General features: G+C 42.4%; 1 protein-coding gene across 7 annotated transcripts in view; it reads left to right on the top strand.

The window, feature by feature from the left end:
- LOC139281467 (fatty acyl-CoA reductase 1) overlaps positions 1 to 23,139 on the top strand; it is a 271,288-nt gene extending 248,149 nt beyond the window's left edge. For all 7 annotated transcript variants that reach the window (XM_070901633.1, XM_070901634.1, XM_070901636.1 and 4 more), the window contains 4 exons: positions 4,100 to 4,271; positions 7,509 to 7,638; positions 14,987 to 15,114; positions 22,095 to 23,139. In XM_070901633.1, coding sequence (XP_070757734.1) covers positions 4,100 to 4,271; positions 7,509 to 7,638; positions 14,987 to 15,114; positions 22,095 to 22,257 — 593 coding nt within the window. In that variant the 3' untranslated portion in view covers positions 22,258 to 23,139. The remainder of the gene's footprint in view (positions 1 to 4,099; positions 4,272 to 7,508; positions 7,639 to 14,986; positions 15,115 to 22,094) is intronic.
- Positions 23,140 to 24,050: the final 911 nt, after the last annotated feature.

Raw genomic sequence — 24,050 nt, 5'->3', positions numbered from 1 at the left:
ACTCATGATGGATTGGCTAGCGCCAGTGTCCAGTTCCATGGCTACGGGTAAGCCATTCAATTTTACGTTTAGCATTATAGGTGAACATTTCATCGAAAATGTGTGCACCCCATGTACTTCAGCATCTGCTTCCTCAGAGGCTTGAAATTGCTTTGAACCACCATGGACTGATCTTCCTCTGCCATGTGGTGGTTACCAGGTTTTGCAGAGCTTGCAGCTCGTTTGCAAGCTCGTTGGAGGTACCCCATTGTTCCACAGCTCTTGCAAACATATCCTTTGAAGCGGCATGAATAGGCTGAACGGAAGCCTCCACAATGCCAACAAGGTGTGAATTGCCTTGTATTCATCCTTTGTTGGGGACTCTGCGTCATCTGGGTCACCTGAGGCCTGTTGGCAGTTGCAGACTCGTGGGTTCTGCCCTGTACATTTCTGCTCGCAAACACAGTTCCAGTTAATTTATGAACATTGCTAGCACTTGTGTGCTGAGAGATTTGTTTGGTGTCATCACTGGTGGACATAAACGCCTGTGCTATCGCAATGGCCTTATTGAGGGTCGGTGTCTCTACAGTCAAAAGTTTTCGTAGGATGGTCTCGTGGCCAATGCCCAACAAAAAAGGTCTCTGAGCATTTGCTCCAGGTCGCCATCAAAATCACATTGTCCTGCAAGTCGCCTTAGCTCGGCGACGTAGCTCGCCACTTCCTGACCTTCAGATCGCTGGCACGTGTAGAACCGATACTTCGCCATCAGCATGCTCTCCCTCGGGTTAAGATGCTCCCGAACCAGTGTGCACATACGACTTATCTGTGGGTTTCACCGGAGCCAGAAGATTCTTCATGAGGCTGTATGTCGGTGCCCCGCAGACTGTGAGGAGGACCGCTCTCCTTTTTGCAGTGCTTCCTTCTCTGTCCAGCTCGTTGGCTACAAAGTACTAGTCTAGCCATTCGACATAGGCTTCCCAGTCCTCACCCTCCGAGAACTTCTCCAGGATGCCCACAGTTTGCTGTATCTTTGCGTTGGATTCGTATTCTCGTCGCCAGTTATTGTGTTCCGAACACAGATGAGGCTGCACACAGGGAGGTTAAAGTAACAGTGACCTCAGTCTTTATTAAGACACTCCAGAGTGAGGAACAGGCCTTAGGGGCCGGCTTATATACAGTGCTCCCAAGGGATGCTGTGATCCCTTGGTTCTTCAGGGGATGAGCTCCCTGGTGGTGGAACATGGGAGTGCATGCTTTACAAATACACAACACTGAATGCGCCCTAAAGAAGTGGGCGGGCGAGATTATTTTTTCCCGGCATTACGCACATGGGGAAAGTAACGCTCGGTGATTAGTTTCCGAAAAATGCCTGACAGTTTCCATTTTGTGGTTAACTGGCCGATTATATGGGCTTTATACGTCATTATAGCGGTAAAGTGGACATTAAGTGGGCGTTAAGCATGCAAAAGAAGTGGAAAATATAACTCCATATACCTTGTGGGGGGAAATTAGAATTTTGTTTAAAAGTTACACTTTCAACAAATTTAATTGGGAGTTTGCTTCATGTGAGTGTGGTCAAAAGAAATTATTTGTATGTTGCTGAGATATAGTAGCCTTTCTGAATCTTTTTAAAAACACAATGACCGATAGATGTGGGGATGGAGAACATAAGAACATAAGAAATAGGAGCAGGAGTAGGCCATTTGGCCCTTCGAGCCTGCTCCACCATTCAATAAGATCATGGCTGATCTGATCAAGGGCTCAGCTCCAGTTCCCTGCCCGCTCCCCATAACCCTTGACTCCCTTATCGTGCAGTAAAAACATCCAGGAAGGCGCTGCACACCTCGAGTCTCTTTACCGAGAGCAAGCTGAAGCCAAGCGTCGACAGCGGAAGGAGTGCACGGCAACCCAGGCACCCTACCCACCTGTTCCTTCAACCACCGTTTGCCCCACCCATGTGAGAGATTGTAGGTCCCGCATTGGAATCTTGTGTCACCTGAGAACTCATTATTAGTGTGGAAGCAAGTCATCCTCGACTCCGAGGGACTGCCTATGATGATGATGAATACTGGAGATATTTTTTAAATTGAGAAGATTCACTTTTTGAAAATTTGTGCCCAGTTTTTCCTCTATCATAATGCATGTGGTGGGATTAGCACATGGTGATCGAGGAAACTACCTAGATTCAGAAAGTCAGTGCAAGGTGGTCAAATTTGCATTTGATACCAAGCTGGGAGGGGCAATGGAATTGGCAGAGGCAGCTTAGAAATGACAGAATGAGTTCGAAAAAATATGTAAGTTGGCAAAACACCAGCAGATAGGAAAGAGGAATAGGTGACACACATATTCCATGACTAATGCTGAAATAGTTAAGATTGAAGTTGAAATAGATCTAGGAGCCTTAGTAGATTTGATGGTAAATATATCCAAACAATGTGGAGCAACAATCAACATAGTTAATAGGATGTTGAACAATGCAGCCAAAACAGTAGAATATAATTAAGGAGGTAATGTTCAAACTGTATAGTAGTGATGGTCAGACCGCACCATGAATAATGTGTCCACTTCTGGTCGCCACAAAACAAGAGAGACATTAAAGTACTGGAGAAAGTGCGGAGAAGGGCCACAAAGCTATTCCCCACTATCTGGGGGCTGAGTTATAAGGAAAGACTAGATAGATTGTGACTTGTCACTCTGGAGACGTGACATCTGAGTTATATAAGATTGTTAAGTGTATACAAAGCGTCAAACTGGAATATTCGTTAAAATTAAACCGTGAAAGTAGAACTAGTGAACACAGATTCAGACTCGTAAAATGTAATTTTAAGACTGATATCAGGAAATTCTTCTTCAGGTACAGAATGTTCAAGATGTACAGTAAACTTTCAGATAGAATAGTGGAGCCAAAGACCCATGGAATCATTTGGAAGGCCATCTGGACGAGACACCCCTTCTCCCCTGCTTTTTTCATTCTTGGTGCTGATTTATTTCATCAAGCTTAACCCATCAGTTAGGTTTCTCAGTAATAGCAATACAATCCCTGGAGAATATTAACAAACAATAATTGGTCTATGACTATAGTACTTAGTTTAATGGATGCTAATTTCCATTCAAATAAACACTGGATATACTATTTATTTTCCTAAGCAAGTTGCAGTTGATTTGATTAGATTATCACTATTTGCAAATCAACATTTTGAAGACTGGTGCCTATGGTTTAACCCAAAACTACAGGATTATTAACATGTTCTGCAAGACCGCAGAGTAATATAATAACTGCTGAGTTAAGATGGGTGGAAGTAATACCGTGTGTGACCTCTGCCTTTCAGCTTTCTACCACACAGCATAATTTGCCATTCATCTATCAGTGCAACAGAAACGGACAGAATTGTTGCAAGCTATACAGAATGTTTCCTCATTCTGAGTAAGCTTCGAGGGACTTTATTGCCTGGACAGAATGCATAGAGAAAAATGAGGTGCAAAGGATCACTTGTAACCGGACTGACTTTCCATTCATTTAAATTAAAAGACAGAAAATCGTGTGGGCTCCTCCACCTACATGCGATTCTCCATGCCTGACATTTTGTTTGAAAAGCCAAAATTATGAAGAAAGGTTTTAAAAATTGGGGCTTTTTCACAGAAACAGGTGGTTAAAGGGGGAATTTCCAGAATTTCAGGGCTGAGGTGTTTGTTTTAAATATTGGTTCTTTAAAAACAAAGCCATAAACAGTGTGACTCATCCATCTTCGAGATGATGGTGTGTCAGGAGTTATGGTAAGGCGAGTGGGTCCAGTATATTTAAAATTCTCCATTTCAAACATTGTGAGGTTGTGAAGTTCCCTACGGAATCTATCTGCTATCTATCATTTATGCAAATATTCTTTCCAGTTTATGGTCTATACAGATCTACCTTTTAATATGTTTATATGATTGAATACACAGCATTTCTGTAGGACATCATGCTCACCAGAGTTACAGTGGACAAGAACACACACCCCTGAAAACTGAATTTCCTCCCTGCATTGTTCTGAATAGAAACCAAGCCTTTTATCACCTGGCAAAGTTATTTAATTAACCAGGCAATGGCAAAATTAATTGAATCTCTGCCCCCTCTTTCTAGAGTACCATGTCATTTCCACGTTTAAGAGGAACCCCCTGGATCAGGCCTTTAGAAGACCCAATGCAAATATTACATCGAACTACTTGATTAATCAGTATTGGATTGCTGTCAGTCACAAAGCCCCTGCTTTGCTTTACGATCTTTATCTCAGGCTAACAGGGCAAAAACCACGGTAAGTAGACCCTTGCAATTTTGTTCTGACATGTTAGGACCTCTCTGTATTGAAAAGACTCTCTCTTTTTCAAGTATTGAGCAAATTGTTTTTCTACAAACATGGGATTTAGTGTTACAATCGAAAAGGCTTCAGTCCATAGTAAAAATGAAGCTGCTTTGTTCCATATCTTCCCCCTCTCCGGAACAAAGACAATGCTGCTTTAACAGGATCATATCTACTGATATATGTATTTATTTACACATATATTTACGAGTGCTGTGGTTCTCAAACTTTTTTGGTTGAAGGACCCCTTTTAAAATTAATTAGTAATCACGGACCCCCCCCCCCCCCCACAATCTAAAAGAAATACTAAATATTATAGTAATTGCAACTTTCCCACTCTTGTAAATTCCCTTATGGAATATCTGCATTAATGATTTTGTTTAATACAATTCAGTTGCACAGCAATTGTAAAAAGCCCTATCTGGATCAGTGTTTTTTCCACTCAAATGGCACATGCACACACTGACTCTAAAGACAAAAAAGCACTTTTCTAAATTTTAGGCTTTGCTGCCATGGTTGTAACCATCCAGCATAGCAGGAGCGGAGGTGCGGCGAGTGTTTTGTTGCGGAGGAGCTGCAAATGAGCGTAGGGGGCCCAGAAGAGCCGAGGGCCCGGGGCAGCACAGGCCAGCCCATACTGCAATATGTGTGCACACTAGGTCGTGCAGCAGAGCAGGTCTCCAGTCGTCCGAGTTAATCCTTGCCACTGGATAAAGGCCTAGCTCTGTCAAGCCCGTGTGGTGGCTGATGTGCAACGGTCACCACACGTTAAAAAAATCCACGCACAGGCATCCTCCACCCCTTCAATTGGAGTTCAGGACTGGAACATTGGGTCCTTCATTGAAACATCTGTGAACTCTTGTGGAAGCAAGTCATCCTCGTTTGAGGGACCGTCTATGATGAGCCCTTGCCAGCTGCTGCTTTAGGAACAACACCAAAATATAAATGTTACAAACAAGGACAAGATTTGTTAAGTACAGCTGCTTTATTAATAATGTACCACTAAGGGGATGGTTTGGGATTAGGAAATTAGTTTTTAATATATATTAGATACATATTACCAGGTTCCAGTCTATATTACTACAAGGCTCTGGGTAGAATGGGGTTTTATCCCACAAACGCCTACCATGTCTGGACCCACCCAGTTTTCCCAGGGATTCCTGCAGCTTCTGGATCTGGTTCTCCAGGAACAACATTGCATTCACAAATGCCACAACCGTGAGAAGCGGCAATTTGTGCGACATGATAATAGAAGCCCCATGCAATTATCAAAACATAACTCAAGTGAAAAAAAATTAAGAAAATCGAAGAGCTGAGAAAGGGTGGGGGAGTGAAATTGCATGCACGGGGTGGACCTAAGGAGAAATCAAAAGCGCAAAGAAAACATGGACACATGGAGAATTTTGACAACTGATTTAACGCACGTAATAATGTCACTGTGAAAACAAGAGATGAAGCTTTAAGTCACGGCCTCTCTCTCTGGTGCTCAGTGCTGTTCACCAGGCAAAGTCTCAGTGTCTTATCTCCTCACCCTGCTCCCCCTCGTTGTCTCTGGGGTCTCCATCCACGTGTTGCGTTCAAACACAAACCGCCAACACTGCCTCACGCGCACACCGGCTTTCTCTCTCTCTCTCCACACTCCAACCAATACCTGTGTGAACATAGCGTGACCCCGGCTCTGATTCAGTCCCATTGGATGGCATCCTTTGATTGACAAGGCATCTTAGTGGCCGCTTGTCCCGACTCTGATTGGTCTATTATCACGTCAATCTTTTTTATCCTACACATTTTTCGTGGACCCCAGTTTGTGAACCATCCCATCATCATAGACAGTCCCTCAAAATCGCGGAAGACTTGCTTCCACTCTAAAAGTGAGTTTTCAGGTGACTGTACAGTCCAATATGGGAATTACAGTCTCTGTCACAGGTGAGACAGACAGTCATTGAAGTAAAGGGTGAGTGGGGAGTCTGGTTTTCCGCACGCTCCTTCCGCTGTCTGCGCTTGATTTCTGCCTGCTCTTGGCGACGAGACTCAAGGTGCTCAGCGCCCTCCCGGATGCTCTTCCTCCACTTAGGGTGATCTTGGACCATGGATTCCCAGGTGCCGGTGGGGATGTTGCACTTAATCAAGGAGGCTTTGAGTGAACCACTGCACCAGTGGATCTCCCATACTCCCTGTTTCTGTGTTTGACAGTTGTTAGTACCTAGAATGCTTATATTTTCTGTCAACATAATAAAGGCTCTTCAAATTACTTCAAAATTTAACCATTTTTTGGAAAAATAACTCAATTACAAGCAGGAAATAACTCTGAGAATGCATTTACTGACGTTAATAGAAGTGAAATAAAAGCTATATCTATATTTTTCACATACACACAACTTAAAAAAAAAAGTGCACAGCCTCTTTAAAAAAAAAAGTAATATAAACCTTACCTGAATAAAGATTTTGCAATTTGTCCATTACTTTTTAAAATACTTTTGAAACTGTTTGAATATCCCACCAATATAACTGAATGGCAATGATGGGAAATTAAGTACACTGCATATGCTGAGATTCAGTTCATGGAGTCACAGCTCTGGGTAGAAATATCAAGGTCAAACTCAGGCTTTTGGAAGAGACTAATATTTTCAAGTAAAAACTTTACTGAAGGTATTTAATGACACAAGACAATTTAGTGGATACACTTAATCATTATTGTATGTAATTGTTTTGAATTTTTAATTGTATTTAAACCCTTATTTTTAACATAAATTAGAAAAAAGGGAGGGGGAATCAGTTATGGGAATCTGGTGGCTGGATTGTCAATCATAAGATGATATACTTTCTTTGTAAAATAGCATCAATTGTGTGTGACATAGGTTATGATATGATACCTTTAATAAAAACATACCTATCACAATGCAACCTACAGGAATAAAGGCACTTCAGATGCTTATAATGAATTTTCAATGAAATGTTCGCCTCCCCCCATGAACTGAATTTAATAAATTACAGAATCTGCAAATGGTAAAATAACTCAGATGTAAAACTATCAATGTTTAAAATGATGAACTCTCAATATCAGTGAAATACAATCAATTCAATGACATACAATGAGCTTTCAAATCAAAGCAACTCTGTAACTAATAATTACTGATATAAGAATTGGGTAACTGAATACAAGGCTTTACTTAATTGTACATGCAATTGCAGAATGATGAAGATCTTCAACAGACTTCACAAATCCATGATGCTGCTGGAGTACTTCAGCAGCAAGTCCTGGGATTGGAGTACAGATAACATGAATATGCTGATGAGTCAACTGAGCCTCGAGGATAAGAGGGTGAGCACCGGTCCATGCAAGTACCCAATAGTAGACATTGTGCAGGAGGGTGAGCACCTGTCCATACTAGCACCCCAAATAGCAGCACTATGCAGGAGGGTGAGCACTGCAGTCACACATTCCAATCTATATCTTCCCTGGAGTGCTGTTGCTCAATTTAACAGGGCCTTGTGAGGAGTGTAAAAATCTTGTTTAATGTTACGATGGATGCTGAAATTCATGTATAAATCTGATATTTTCAAGTCATGAAACTGTTGCCTTTATGTGAGAACCACATCCATGAGGTGACAGGTGGAATAAATTAAAGGCCACTCCAGTGACTAGACCTGCATCTTCATCATCATCATCATCATCATAGGCAATCCCTCGAAGCGAGGCTGACTTGCTTCCACGCCAAAAAGGGATGAGTTCACGGGTATTTCAATGAAGGACCTAATATTTCAGATCCCGAATTACATCTTGAAGGGCAGAAGATGCCTGTGCGTGGATTTTTTTTAACGTGTGTTGGCCGTTGCACAGCAGCCACCACACGGGCTTGACAGAGCTAGGTCTTGGTCCAGTGGCAAGGATTACCCAAGACGACTGGAGATCAGCTCTGCTGCATGGACCTAGTGCGCATACATATCGCAGTGTGGGCTGGCCCGTGCTGCCTCTTCTGAGCCCCAAACTCACGCCTCTCCTGGCCCCGATCACTTCCCTCTATAGACTCTTGCCACTCCTTCGCCCCTCCTGCTGTGCGAGCCCACACTGCCCACAAGCGGCCTGGCTTCGCAGCCGTCGCCCTCCTGTAGCAGCACGCTGATCGACTACACCTGCAACGTGTTAGCAACTTGTGACGATTTCCCCCAGCCAATGTTGTCTACTGCATGCAAAATCAAAATGGGAAAAAAATTAAGTTCCCGTTACGTTCTGTCGTGTGCCATTATAGCAGGATATGTACTACATTTATACACTACATTGTGCTGTACCTTTAGTACAGTAACAATACTACAGTGCGAGCACTAGGTCAAAAGGGCATGCACTACAGCAGTGGCAGGAAAAATACCCCCCCGCGGCCCGCCAATGGATTCTGTCCGGCCCGCCAAGGCCTAGCTTCAAGGCCGAACACCCGCCACTTCAGCAGCAAGTCCTGGGATTGGAGTTCACCCCATGTAACGTCAGGAGGCAGGTCATTATCTCTGAGGCAGCAGGTGTGTCAACAGAGCAATGGACCTTAGAGATGGGAGGCGAACATAGGGAGACTGACAGCTGAGATGGACAGAAGGTGGCCGGGAGTTGTGGATTGGGCCACGGCCCCCAGGGTGAGGGCATTTACTGATGTGAGCGCATTTACTGATGTGAGCGCAGTCCCTAAACCGATGGAGAGCAATGAGTGTAGCAGTGAGGAGGGCGTAGGCCCGCCCCTACTTAACCCAGGTTATCCCCCACACCCCACCCCAGTCCAAGCCCGCCCCCACTCAGCCCAGGCCCACCCCACCCCATTCCAAGCCTACCCCACCCCATTCCAAGCCTGCACCCATACAGCCCAGGCCTGCTCCCCACACCACCACCCCACCCCAAGCCTGCCCCCCCAATGATGGGGCGACTAATGGATGATACCTGATAACTGGCTATTAACTCCTGCCAAGCTAATGAATGCAAAACTGATGTGTTTGCTAATTAGCATCTTAATTATTTCAAATTTATTTATTTAACACTGATTATTTATACTAATCAATAATTAGTAAATTAGTTAACAGATTTATTCACTATTCACTAATTTAACACCCTCTGCTCATTAGGCAATTGGTGAGCAACGTAATTGTCCTCATTACTGTACTAATTACACAGCAGTTAATTTAAAAGCCACTGAGCAGCCTGTGCAGGATCTCCAGACGTCTACATGATTAGCAGCTACACAATTTGACGAGAACATTGGGGTGCAGCCCTCAACAGCTCACCAAAACTTGTTAAGTGGCCCATCAGCCCAAATAATTTCCCACCCCTGCACTACAGTCATACAGTGGAGTGCTGGGCCCACGATAATCTGCCACACCTCCAACAGAATGCTGCTGTCTAGAGTGCCAAAAGTATCCCAGGGAAGTAACCACCCTAAATAATAACATTGAACCTGCTGCGCCTCTGATAAGATGCTGAATACTAGCGGTACTTCAAATAGCAGCACTAAGGCAAATCTGCAATAAAGCATCAAATTAAGATGCCAGGGCTGGTTCTATAATGGTGACCTTGATATCAGGGAAAATAAGCAATTGTGACCATTTTTTAAAACAAAACTATTTCAAATGGAGAATTGAAGTTGATTCATTTTATTGTTTTTTTTCTTCGTTCAATACCAAGTGAATCAAACTCATCAATTGGCTAAGAAATTAATTTAGACATACTTGCAATACAGAGCATTAGTTGGGACGTGTTTGTTTATAAAACACAGTTCAAAGAAACTGCAGGAAGCGCCAATCCTTAACAACACTGGTACAACACAGTGTAAAGTATTCACTAAGTGCTGTTGTTCAATAAAGTGGATTTTTCAGCCAAAGGATTCAGTGGATGGAAGGGGAAACAGCTCTGAGGGGCCCATTATTGAAAGGAAATCAGTGCAGCAGGTGTTAGTAGCATGAAGAGCCATTAACCTTTTGAATGCTGGAAGATATTTTGTAACACATGTCCACTAATTTCTGCATAACACCTGCAAAAAAATATTCCAACTGACAGATATTATAAAGCAGAATTGGAGCAATGTACTAAATTTCCACATGTTATTTCATTCAGATTATTTTGGCAAGGCACTTATTAATATGCTTTGGTTTTGCTGCAGAAGTGACTTGAGGTAGGCCCTTGTAAATAATTGATCTGATGTCGAGTGAGGAGATATTGACACACAACCATGTAAGCATACCTTGTGTCTGGTACCCATCGTTACTGAAAAGCCCTCTGAGAGCACATTTTCATTTGACAAAAATATTTGGCTTCACGCAAAATTTGAATGAACTTTATGGCAGCTTCTAGGAAGAACAATAATGGCACTGAACTAGAAACGTGTTTGGTTTCTCCTAATTAATTTTTACCTTTTCCCAAAGTCCGTTTTAGTGAGGTCTGAACTATATGAACATACCATAATGTACAGTAAAAGACCAGCCCGTCCTTTGAGCCTGTCCTGTCCTGGCATGGTGCAACTTACATTCTCAACAAACAACTCAATACTCAGCTGTCCATCATTTGACCAAATCCATATCTACTGTGTCTGTAAAATTTGGAAATAACTTGTGGATTAAAGAATTTGCTAATACTTATTGTAACAGTTTCATGCATGGCAAATGTGAAGTTGATTTGAACGAGTACTACAGGGGCAAGGGGAACAACAACAGCCATTGTTGTGGTCGTATAGGATGTGGCTGAGTGTTGACCCGGAAGGCAGCACTGAATTGGGAGGGACAGAGATATCCAGATAACAACTTGCATTCATATAATGTTTTTAATGTAGAAAAATATCCCAACGCGTTTTACAGAGGTGTAAGAAAAAATTTCAAGAGCATTGAAGGGAGACATTTTAAATATTACAGAGAGAGAAAATGGGACCCAGAGAGACAAGTCTCCTTGGATTGGTGCCATAGACTATTACTCCAGCAATAGTCTACGTTCAGCAGACTAGAGATGCCTTTTAACAGGGTGAGACTGGTAGTGTCAATGATTCCCTCACATAGGGCCCAAGTTTCCACAAGAAAAAAAACAGGCGCCACTCCGAGCTGGGCGCCCGTTTTTCGCGCCTAAAACGGCGCATAAAAAATTCCTCGGTATTCTCCACCTAGTTACAAGTCCTGTGGCCCTCGGCGCAGCCAACACGAGCTGTGGGGGGGGGGCGGAACCAGGTCCCAGTGCTGAAAACAGTGCCGGGACCTCTGCACATGCGCGCTACAGTCGGCACGCAAGTGCAGTAGCTCCAGGCGCCGAACTGTGTGGGAGGGGCCCGAAGCACGCAGTCCCTAGCCCTGGCCCAATGGCCTCACTGGGGCTGCGTTAATGAGGCTCCTCCCTCGGCCAGCTCCTGCTCCCCGCCCAACCAGACCCGACACTCGCTCCCCCCCCCTCCGACCAGACACCCGCTCCCCCCGACCCAAGACCCGACACCCGCTCTCCCCCCCCCCGACCCGACACCCGCTCCCCTCCCCCGACCCGACACCCGCTCCCCCCCGCCCCAAGACCTGCTCCCCCCCCGCCCCAAGACCTGCTCCCCCCCCGACCCGACACCCGCTCCCCCCCCCCCGCCGCCTCAACCCAACACCCGCTCTGACCCGACCCGAGACCCACTCCCCCCCGACCCCCGCTCCCCGCCGCCCCGACACCCCCCGCCCCAACCTGAGACCCGCTTGCCCCCCCCCACCCGACCGACCCGCGCTCTTGTTCCCCGACCCGACCTCTCTCGCTCTCTCTCCCGCTCAGCAGCACGAACGGCTGCAGAATTCTCCCTGGCTGAAGCACTTTCACACAGGTAGGAAGATGGTTTATTTAATCTTTTCTTGGCTTATAAATGTTTATTCAGGTTGGAGTTATTTGTAGAAGTATAAATAAGGATTTATTGTCGAATTTAATGAGTTCCCTTCCCCCCCCCACCCCCCACCACCTCGTTCTAGACGCCTAATTTGTAACCTGCGCCTGATTTTTTAATGTGTAGAACAGGTTTTTTCAGTTCTACAAAAATCTTCACTGGCTCCATTCTACTTTAGTTTGGAGTACGTTTTCACTGTGGAAACTTTCAAATCAGGCGTCAGTGGCCGGACACGCCCCCTTTTGAAGAAAAAATTCTGTTCTAAACTAGAACTGTTCTACCTGACTAGAACTGCAGAAAAAAAAATGTGGAGAATTGCGATTTCTAAAATAGTCCGTTCTCCACCAGTTGCTCCTAAAAATCAGGCGCGAATCATGTGGAAACTTGGGCCCCAAGAGTGGAAAGCTTCATTTTAAGAACTGCTCCATCTAGTGTCTTGGCCATGGCGCTGCAGAAATCACCGCATCTGAAGTTGCATGTTTATCAGGCAACCTAGGGATCAAATGACAGGTACCCAGTTATTTTTGAGAACTCAATAGCCACCTGATTAGATAATTTAAAAATAATAATTTCTGCGTTAATATCTGTTCATTGTCTTGGTTTAACTCTCAATAGAAGACAGTGTGTATAAGCTTTTTTTTCGACTTCCACTTCTCCCTCACCCACTAAACATTAGCAAACGCGTGGAAACTAATTCAGACCAGTTCTTAAGCACATTGACCACCAAACCTAATTAGATTGAGATAGGAAAGCCTCAGATTCAATCATGACAAGTCTTGTTAAATCGTGATTCATGCAAGCCAACACTTGCATATAAGGGGGAATTGGAATAAATAAAATGGTTGTAAAACAAACTTTTCACAATTAGAAGTTTTGGCGGGGGGGGGGGGGGGGGGAAGACAGGACTTTAGAAATGTTTGCGTTAAAATGGGAATTGCAGTTAGCAAGTTTCAAGTAAACATGTATATCTGTAGCGTCACATTCTCAGGACATCCCAAAACGCTTCACAATCAATTAATTCCCTCTGAGTGTCCTCGCTGTTATTTTGTAGGCAAATGTGGCAGCCAATTTGTAAACAGGAAGATGCCACAAACAGCAAATGAGATAAATGATCAGTTAATCTATTTTGGTGGTATTGATTAAGGATGAATGCTGGCCAGGACACCAGGAGTACTCCCTGCTCTTCTTTGACTAGGATCTTTTACAGACAGCAGGGGCCTTGGTTTAACATGTTATCCAAAGGGCAGCAGACCCTCAGTACAGCACTGAAGTGTCAGCCTTGATTATATACTGCAGTCCTACAATGGTGGTTATCAATCAAGCAGGATGTAGTATATTGCCAAGAATTGTAAATAGGGGCAGAATCAACAAAAGCTCAGTAAACTTTGATCAAATTCAATATAAAAGAGCATATAAGGCTAGTTGAAAATGTTGCAACAGGCGCAAATCTTGCGGGGGTAGTGGGTTAACACAGAAAGGAGATTGGACATTTGGTGGACTGGAAATCTAATTTTGTCCCACCAGTCTGTGACTCCAGATGTTGCCAAATCAGCGGACCACCCACACGTTTGCTGTTTTACATCAGTGGTTCAGATAGTATCTAGATATTAAAATACATTTCAGCGCAATTGTGGCAAATACCAGCAGTTTATTGCAGATAACTGATCTGTACAAAGATATGCAATCTCAAATCAAAAATGTACTTGGAGAACACAAAACGACATCAACTCACATTGATAAAAGCCGAGAAAGGTGGCAAAGGCCGACCAGCTGCGTCAAAGATGCTAACAACTCAAAAATAATGACACAAAGTGCAGTGGGATACATGCATGTAATTTAAACTTCAGGTATAACCAACATTTTTTCATTTGTATTGGAAGAAAAATCATTAAGTATATGAAAGTCTGAAGAGAGATCCAGAGCTGAAGGCACAAGATTTTTTTGATATCTTATTTGGTGCATTTGGTACAATGCAGATGGGCATTACATTTATTATCTAAAAAGGAAGGGGCATTTGCTCAACTTTTTGAAAACTACAATATGCCATTTGGAAATGAATTATTTTTCTTTATATTTTAAATAGCATTTCCCCAGTACCAGCAGCTAAGCAATTACTAGGAGATTTTTTTTTAAATAGCAAGATCTTGGCCATTCCAGTCAGACTGTTGGCAGCAAAGTTAGAATTGTATACATTCCTTCCAAATCATGTCCCCCACCTCATGACAATTGTTGGTGCATTATGATTGACAGATTTTTAATCCAAAAAAGGGAGAAATGAGGTGACATGCCTGAGAATCTTCCAACAAACCAATCAGACCATTACTTCCTCAGAAGCTACCTCAATTATCACTGACCCCCTCCAGCCCTACCTACAGTCACTGACACTCTTACCCCCCCCCCCCCCACCCCAGTACACAGAAACATTCTACCCTTTTCAGACCCAGTTCACAGAGACAGTTCACACCTCCAACCTCCTCACCCTGGACCAGAATTAAGTGTATAGCCTTTCCATGTGTCTTGTGTACTAATAATGAAAAGTTTACATGGAAACGTTTGTTGTTTTATGTCAGTGGTTCAGATAATATCTAGATATTAAAACCCTTGTAGTTTTTGTGCTGCCACCTTCCAAGGTATTTAAATGCAAAGTTCTATGAAATGAAGTGTAGTTGCAAAATTTAATTGGAGACAAAGCTATCCATGAATGAGATTGTATGCCTGAGAATTGACCAGCTTTCTGCAGTGGGTGAATTGCATGAATGCTAGCCTGAGTCAGGACAGCAAGGTCAACTTTTAATGCCTTTTTTCCAGGGATTCAATTTTGATGTTCGCCAGCTTCACTGGCCAGAATACATTGAGAATTATTGTATAGGAACTAAGAAATATGTGCTAAATGAAGACATGTCTGGACTTCCCGCAGCAAGACAGCACCTGAAGAAGTGAGTACAAACATCTTCACTAGTTGCTTCTCTTTTGCATTTTATAAAGCTGTTATTAAAAGAGTAACTTTTAGAGTAAACACCATAAATGATAACTCCCTACCCCACCCTCTCAGCTATTTTTTAATTTGTTATGTTTGATACAGATGTTCAAAGTTCAGAACTTGGGCTGGATTCAGCTTTCTTCTCATGGAAAATGATTGCCCAAGAGGGTTTTAAAAAATGAATAATAGGAATGTTAGGACAATCTTGATGTGCTGTCATGTGATGATGGATATCCCTAGGCACTCATTGACTGGTAGTTAGCCCCATGGCATATAATGTGACAGCAAATGTATCATAGAATGATACAACACAGAAGGAGGCTATTCAGCTCATCGTGCCTATGCTGGCTCTTTGGCAAAGCTATCCAATTAGTCCCACGCAAGGCCCTTTCCCCAGAGACCTGCAAATTTTTCCCTTTCAAATATTTGTCCAATTCCCTTTTGAAGATTGCTATTTAATTTGCTTCCACCACCCTTTCAGACAGTGCATTCCAGATCATCATAACTTGCTGCATCGTTTTATTTCTTCCTTTTGCCAATTACCTTAACATTGGTTCTCGAATTGCCAACCCTTCTGCCACTGGAAACAGTTTCTCCTTATTTATCAAAATCCTTAATGATTTTGAACACCTCGAGCAAATCTCTTTTAAACCTTCACTGCTCCAAGAAGAACAATCCCAGCTTCTCCAATGTATCCATGTAACGAACTCTTATCCCTGGTACCATTCTAGTAAATCTCTTTTGTACCCTCGCTAAGTCCTTGACATCCTTCCTAAATTGGACACAATTCTCCAGCAAGGGCCTAACCAGTGTTTTATAAAGGTTTAGTATAACTTTCTTGCTTTTGTATTCTATGTCTCTATTTATAAAGCCAAGGATCCCATATGCTTTTTTAACAATCTTCTCAACTTGGCTTGTTACCTTCAAAGATTTGTGTACATACATCCCCAGGTGTCTCTTTAAAACTGTACCATTTAAATTATATTGCTTCTCCTCATACTTTTCTGCATTAAATTTAATCTACCATGTGTGCTCATTTCACCAGTCTGTCTATGTCCTCCTGAAGTCTATTATTATCCTCCTCACTGTTTACTACATTTCTGAGTTCTGTGTCATCTGCAAATTTTGAAATTATGCCAAGTCCAGGTCATTAATATATATACCGGTATATATAAAAAGTAGTTGTCCTAATGCCGATTCATGGGGATCACCACTGTATACTTCCCTCTAGTCTGTAAAACAACTGTTCCCCACTACTCTCTGCTTTCTATTCCTTAGCCAATTTCGTATCCACACTACCACTATCCCTTTAATCTCATGGGCATTAATTTTGTGAACATGTCTATTATGTGATACTTTATCAAACGCCTTTTGAAAGTCCATATACACATCAACCGCACTGCCCTTATCAATCCTTTCCGTTACTTAATAAAATAACTCAATCAAGTTAGTCAAACACGATTTGCCTTTAACAAATCCATGCTGGCTTTCATTTATTAACCCATACTTTTCCAAGTGGCAATTAATTTTATCCTGGATTATTGTCTGTAAAAGTTTCCCCACCAACGACTGGCTTGTAGTTGCTCGCTTTATCTCCCTCCCATATTTTGAACAGGGGTGTAACATTTGCAAACCTCCAATCTTCTGGCAACACTCCTATATCTAGTGAGGATTGGAAGATTGTAGTCAGATCCTCCACAATTTCCACCATTACTTCCCTCAGCAAACTACAATGCATCCCATCCAAACCGGGTGACTTTTCCACTTTGAGCGCTGCCAACTTTTTAAGTACATCCTCTTTATCTATTTTTTATCCTATCCAATGTCTCTACTAACTCCACCTTTATTGTAACATTGACAGCATCCTCTTATTTCATGAAGACAGATGCAAAGCATTCAGTACCTCGGCCATGCCCTCTGCCTCCACAAGAAGATCTCCTTTTTGGTCCATAGTCAGCCCACTTTTCCCGACTACTCTTTTACTATTTATATGTTTATAAAAGATTTTGAGGTTCTATTTTATGTTAGCCACTAATCTTTTCTCATAGTCTCGCTTTGTCCTCCTTTCTTCTTTTTTCAGTGCTCCTCTGTACTTTCTGTATTCGGCTTGGTTCTGTACTGTATTATGAACCTGACATTTGTCATAAGCCTCCTTTTAATCACTATATCTTTTGTCATCCAGGGAGCTCTAGCTTTGGATGCCCTTCCTTTCTCCCTCATGGGAATGTGCCTAGTCTGTACCTGAATTATCTCCTCTTTGAAGGCTTCCCATGGCTCAATTACTGTTTTGCCTGTCAATCTTTGATTCCATTCCACCTGGGCCAGATCCCTCTTCAACTCACTGAAATTAGCCTTCCTCCAGTTAAGTATTTTCACACCTGAATGTTCTTTGTCCTTTTACATAACTACTCTAAGCCTGATGATATTATGATCACTGTTACCCAAATGCTCCCCCTTGAAACATGTTCCAGTTGCCCCACTTCACTCCCCAGAACTAGATCCAGCACTGCAGTGTCACACATTTAAAGAAATATTCCAAAATTCTCAACGAATGTACATTCTATTGAGAAAGAAAAACTCCATGGGAAAAGTGATCCATCCGTAGTTAAGTAAAGAAGTTAAGGATAGTATTAGATTAAAAGAAAAGGTTTATAATATTGAAAAGAATAATAGTAAGCCTGAGAAACCAGCAAAGGATGACCAAAAAATTGATAATAAGGGAGAAAATAGAATCTAAGAGTAAACTAGCAAGAATTTTAAAACAGATTGTAAGAGCTTCGACAAGTATGTAAAAAGGAAGCAAGTAGCAAAAGCAAGCGTTGGTCCCTTAGAGGCTGAGACATGAGAAATTATAATGGGGAATAAGGAAATGGCAGAGACTTTAAACAAATATTTTGTATCTGTATTCACTCTTGAAGTCACAAAAAGCATACCAAAAATAGTGGGGAACTAAGGGGTGAATGAGAGTGAGGAACTTAAAGTAATTAATATCCGTAGAGAAAAAATACTTGAGAAACTAATGGGACTAAAAGCTGTCAAATCCCCTGGACCTGATGACCTACATCCTCAGATTCTGAAAAGGTGGCTGCAGAGATAATGGATGCATTGGTTGTGATCTTCCAAAATTCCCTAGATTTTAGAATGGTCCCAGCAGATTTCAACTTGGCTGGCTGTAACGAGCAAGGATAAGTGCTTGTGCCTCAGCTATTTACAATTTATATTAATGACTTAGATGAGGGGATTGAGTGTAATGTGTCCAAGTTTGTTGATGATACAAAGCTAGGTGGAAAGAAAGATATGTGAAGGACACAAAGAGCCTGTAAAGGGGTATAGACAGGTTGGCCCAGATTTTGTGGTCGATGGCATAACAAAGGATTAGTTGAGCCTATCCTCTCTGGAGTTTAGAAGAATGAGAGGTGATCGCATTGAAACATATAAGATTTTGAGGGGTCCTAACAGGGTCAATGCTGAGAGGTTGTTTCCCTTGTCTGGAGAGTCTAGAACTAGGGGGCAAAGTCTCAGGATAAGGTGACGGCCATTTAAGACTGAGATGATAGGAGGAATTTCTTCACTCAGAGGGTTGTGAATTTTGGAATTCTCTATCCTAAAGGGCTGTGGATATTGAGTCATTGAGTATATTCAAGGCTGAGATAGATAGATTTTTGTACTCAAGAGATATAGGGATCGGGTGAGAAAGTGGAGTTGAGATAGAAGATCAACCATAATCTTATTGAATGGTGGGTAGGCTCAAGGGGCCATATGGCCTACTCTGCTTCTTATTCTTATGCTTCCTTCATTGTTGGATTGGAAACATACTGATCAAGAAAGTTCCCTTGTACACATTTCAGCAATTCTTCCCCCTTTTTTCCCTTTACACTGTTACTATCCTAGTTTATATTAGGATAATTGAAGCCCCCATTATTACTACTGTATTGGTATTGTATTTTCCTGCAAATTTGTTCCTCCAGCTCCTTCCCACTATGGCCTATAGTATACACGTAGCAGCGTAATATCTTCTCTATTGTTCCATAATTTTAAGCAAATGGATTCTAGCTTTGACCCCTCAACTACTTCATCCCTTTCCAGTGCTGTAATTGTTTTTTTGATGAATACTGTCACTCTTTCTTTCCCCCCCCCCCCCCCCCCTCCATTTTTCCTTCCCTATGTCTCCTGAACATCCTGGAGCCAGTTCCCAATTCTCTCTTTCTTTGATCCAGATTCTGTTATTGCCACTATCATAGTCCCATGTGGTTACTTTTGCCTGCAACTCACCAACCTTACTTACCATGCTCCATACAATTCCCCACATGCAATCCAAACCCATCTTAGACAGCCTCACATTTATCCTCTGTTTGATCTCTCCTATTTCCGAATTATTTTTTACTCTAATAATGCTGTTTGTCTCTCTCAGTCTTCTGTGCGCCTTTCTCCTCTAATGCTTCATCCTGGTGTCCAACCTCCAACTAAATTAGTTTTAACTTTCCCCCACAGCACTATTTAACCTCCCCATGAGGACGTTGGTCCCATCCTGTTGAGGTACAACCTGTCCATCTTGTACAGGTTGCTCCTATCCCGGAACTGGTCTCATTTTCCACAGGAATCTGAAGCCCTCCCTCCTGCACCATCTCTCCAGTCACACATTGACCTGTCTTATCTTACTGTTAACATTCACTAGCAGGTGGCACTGCAAGTAATCCAGAGATTGCTACTTTTGAGATCCTGCTTTTTAACTACTTCCGTAGTTCCTGAAACTCTGACTGCAAGACCTCAGTCCTTTTCCTTCCTATGTGTTGGTTCCCACATGGGCAATCACTTCCAGCTGGTCCCTTTCCTGCCTCAAAATATTCTTCCATGATATCTTTTATCCTGGCAAGAGGGAGGCAACACACCATGCAGGACTCGCGTTGGCGGTTACAGAAATATCTGTCTGTCCACCTGACTATCGAATCCACTATGACCACTGCAGTTCAACACTTCGCTGTTCCCCCTGTGCAGTCCTTTGTCTCACGGTACCATGCTCTGGACTGCACTCCTCCAAGGTGTCACCACCCTCATCGGTATTCAATACTGAAAATCGGTTTGTGAGTGCCACATTCCCAGAGGATTCCTGCACTGCCCGCCTCTTCCTACCCTGCCAGATGGCCAGCCACTTACTATCCTGAACTCCCTGTGGCTGTGGGGTGACCACCTCCTGGAATGCATGATCAGGACATTTTCAACCTTCAGTAATTTCCTGCAGTAGGATTATCTCTTACTTTTGATCAGAAAGAAGGGCAAGTGGAGGCGGGGGGAGGAGGGGGGGCAAAATTCTTTGGGATACAATCTGCCCTGCCCTTCGGTTTCATTTACCTTGTAAGTCAAGTCAAAAGCTCCTGGAAAGTGGGTGAGTCAGTCTCCTACCGGATTTAAGACAGGTGACTATCACGAGGACTGTTGTGTATGGAGAAAGAGTCAGACTGAACACTGTGAGCTCAAAGTAAAGTGTGACCTTAGTCTTTTATTGCAGGTCTCCAGAGTACCTCTCCAACCTGTGAAGCCTCCTTAAATACCTCTGCTCCCAAGGGATTATGGGATCCCTTGGGACTCCAGGGGATGAGCCCTCTGGTGGCTGTACAGAGTAAATACAAGTCCACATATATAACAAGGACATTGACTTGTGCTGAGGTATAGCCTTCCAATCCCTTATCAAAGTGATTTTAGACAGTGAGTATCAGCAAAGTATTTCAGCACAGGTGATATAATAGAGAAACATAGTAATCAGAAATGGGAGGCCTGGATGATTTTCATTTTCCTTCCTAGCCCAAGGGCTTTTAATAGATTGTAGTGTCCCTATCACTACACCAGCTGAGGCCAGGCCAGGGTTTTAACCAGAGTCTTCTTGATCTGTACGTTCAACACTTACCCACAACACCATAGAATAAAGATTGATTTGTGACTTGTCCATAGAACAGACATTTCCTGCTAATGTATTTTACATGTCCCATTCCGGGACAGCTTTTCTGTACTTGGCAATCGTGCCTAAAGTAGCAGTGATGTATTGATGTTTTATTTTCCGAAAATATGTTTGTAGGTTAAAATAAATAAACATTTTTCTCCCCCTCCCACTTACAGTATTATGGGCCACAGTCACAGAGAATAGATTAGTGACCTACACCTAAACCCAACTGACCATGACCAACATTTGTACAGTTACACCAACTGAACCTGACACAAAAGCAAGACAAGACTGGAGGTGAAACACCTCTCCCATGTCCATCTCTTGTCCGCCAAGCACAGGTCTGCTTGGTACTGCATCTCTCAATTCAGTCAAGGTCTATTTTGCGACGGAAGCTGAAATGAGAATGAAATAAAATCAAAGTGCTAGAAACATGCATCAAGCTTATGGGTATCTGAAAAGAGAAAAGACAGACTAATGTTTTAAGTGTAGATGCTTCATCAGAACTGTGTCCCAGGCCACTGAGGGAAGTGATAAGTGAAGTGTTGGTGTAAATGGGCAATGCAGATCGCTTTTTGTACATGGCAGGGATCGGTGTAGGGCACATTGTGGCAACCTAAAGGGGTGTAATGAAACTTTGAAAATGGAGTTAAAAAATAATAAGTTTAATGAAAAAAGAATCCTCAGGTGTAGTGCCTCAGGTCTCACCTTATAATTAACTTCATCTGTTTAACATGCAGCAAAGGCACCTCCAGGGACTGCCTGGCTGAAAGGAGGACTCAGGCAGGAGCAACTTATAAGAAGAAATAGTGGGTTTAGATAGCAAAATGTGTGTCTGTCAGACTATATTGACTAAAATAATACAAATATTTAGTTCTCTGAATCCTGGATAATTCACAAAATGGAAAACAGGTTCCTGTGCAAGTACCAACACATTATTTACTGCTGAACACAATGTGAAAAGATGCACTGACCTCTGGAACCTCTCTCTGTTTTTGCAGGCTACGAAACATCCGCTATGCCTTCAATACTATTCTCCTCGTCTTCATCTGGCGTGTTTTTATTGCTCGATCACAAATGGCTCGCAACATCTGGTATTTTGTGGTGAGCCTATGCTACAAATTCCTGTCCTACTTCAGGGCATCCAGCACTATCCGGCACTAAGGTCTGCCCATTTGGCATACTGCAAATTGAAGGATCTCAATTTGCTCCAAACGACAAGCAATCCTTTAGGAATATCCTCCTTCCCAAAAAAGGCCACAAGACTACCCAAGCCACTGTAAAGAAAACAATATGACGCTGCATTCCAACGTAACTAAACTACACACTGCCAATGTTATAATAAAGAACAATAAGATTTTCACACCAGGCATATGCTAGTGTGACCCTTTGGTTTGCTAGCATTACCAGCTTGTTCAGATTGACAATGTAAACAGTTTTTCAATGTCTGTATTTCTATACACTGTCATGCAATACCCTGGCTTGATTTTACAGGTAATTGCTGGAATGGATTGTAAAGTACAAAATTGTCTCTTCTGCACCATTACATTTTGGATGCAGGGCCCTTATTCACAAAAGGAACCTGCACAGTGTATAGTACTGATCGTCCCATTGCATTCAAAGACTGGTGTTGCATCCAGTTATCTTTGTGAATAGGGCTTGAGGCCCATTGTACAGTTAATGTAATAGGAAAGTCATTTTCCAGCAATAACACAGTAACGTTCTACTACTTGGTGCTAAAATGGCAAAGAAATCTTAACAAACATTACTAGGTGTTTTACACGTAAAATGTACATAAAAGTTGACACTTGACCAAAACTTCTGAATTTGTTCCTAATATTTGCAGAAAGTCACCACTTCCCCCTCCCCAAGTTTGCCAACATGCTACCAACTGGAGACCTTGGCAGCAAAATAGCACATTTTTATGACAACAGAATAAAAAGGACTGATGTGTGAAACTAATTCTGTTTTGATTTGTGCCTGACCGGGAATCGTTGGGAAAAAGGTCTTTGAGATTTTGTCACAGGCCAGGGCCTTTCTTGATGATAAAGAGGGAAAAAAGTTTGTCATGCAGAGCAGATGGAAATCAGTACCAGATGTGGTAATGTTATTGCTTCCAACACAAATGATGAGAAATTATACACTACTTTGGATATTTGGAAGAATAATATTGGCTTCTCGGGATAATGGCCAGTCTTTGCTCGTCTAGAATAAGTATTTCTTACCAACAGCTAGAGAGGTTCTAAGGTGAAATGTGGCAAACTTTATTCATTGTATGGTAGAGAACACAGACACTGTCACTTCATTTTATGCTTTTGGGAATTGAGAAACCTTGCAGTTCAAGATGTGAAATCCAACTGTAATATGAAATGATCCTCAAATCCCACTACAGCTATACTAGAAAGGAACCCTTCCCTCCAGCAAGGTTATGAGCAAATGTAATAATCATTATTAATGTTTGCTTTAGTGCAGCATGAACGATGTGTGCAAATTATATTTTATTGGCTGTGCAACACAGTCTTATGAATATTTAATTAGTGACTTGCATCATCTTCCACTATTAATTGCCATATTTTCTCAAGAGGAATTGACTGAATGCAGCATCAGTAAATGTGGGCCATTTCTCTCAGGTATTTTTATGACAATTGAATTTGTGTAGCCTCCTCTTGCTTAAATACAGTGATCTTACTTGTGCCATTTGTTCTGAATGATGTCAACTGTTCAGTAGAATTTTGCTGCAAACCAAGTTATTTCAGTGACAGCAACACTTCCTGACTGATCAGAAGAGAATAGAGTAAGTTTTTTATTTGACAGTACAAAAATATTTTCCACCAGAATAAATTGCTGTGTGGTCTACAGATCTCTGGATTGCCCACATTGTGTAATTGGAGATTTAGGGTCGGACTGATTCAGCTTATGTTAAAAAGGACTGCACCTTATTAGATGCCTACTAATAA

The sequence above is a fragment of the Pristiophorus japonicus genome, chromosome 15 (genome assembly GCF_044704955.1).
Source record: "Pristiophorus japonicus isolate sPriJap1 chromosome 15, sPriJap1.hap1, whole genome shotgun sequence".
NCBI classification, from domain to species: domain Eukaryota; kingdom Metazoa; phylum Chordata; class Chondrichthyes; family Pristiophoridae; genus Pristiophorus; species Pristiophorus japonicus.
The sequence above is the reverse complement of the archived record's forward strand: the minus strand, read 5'-3'. Positions and strand labels throughout refer to the sequence as shown.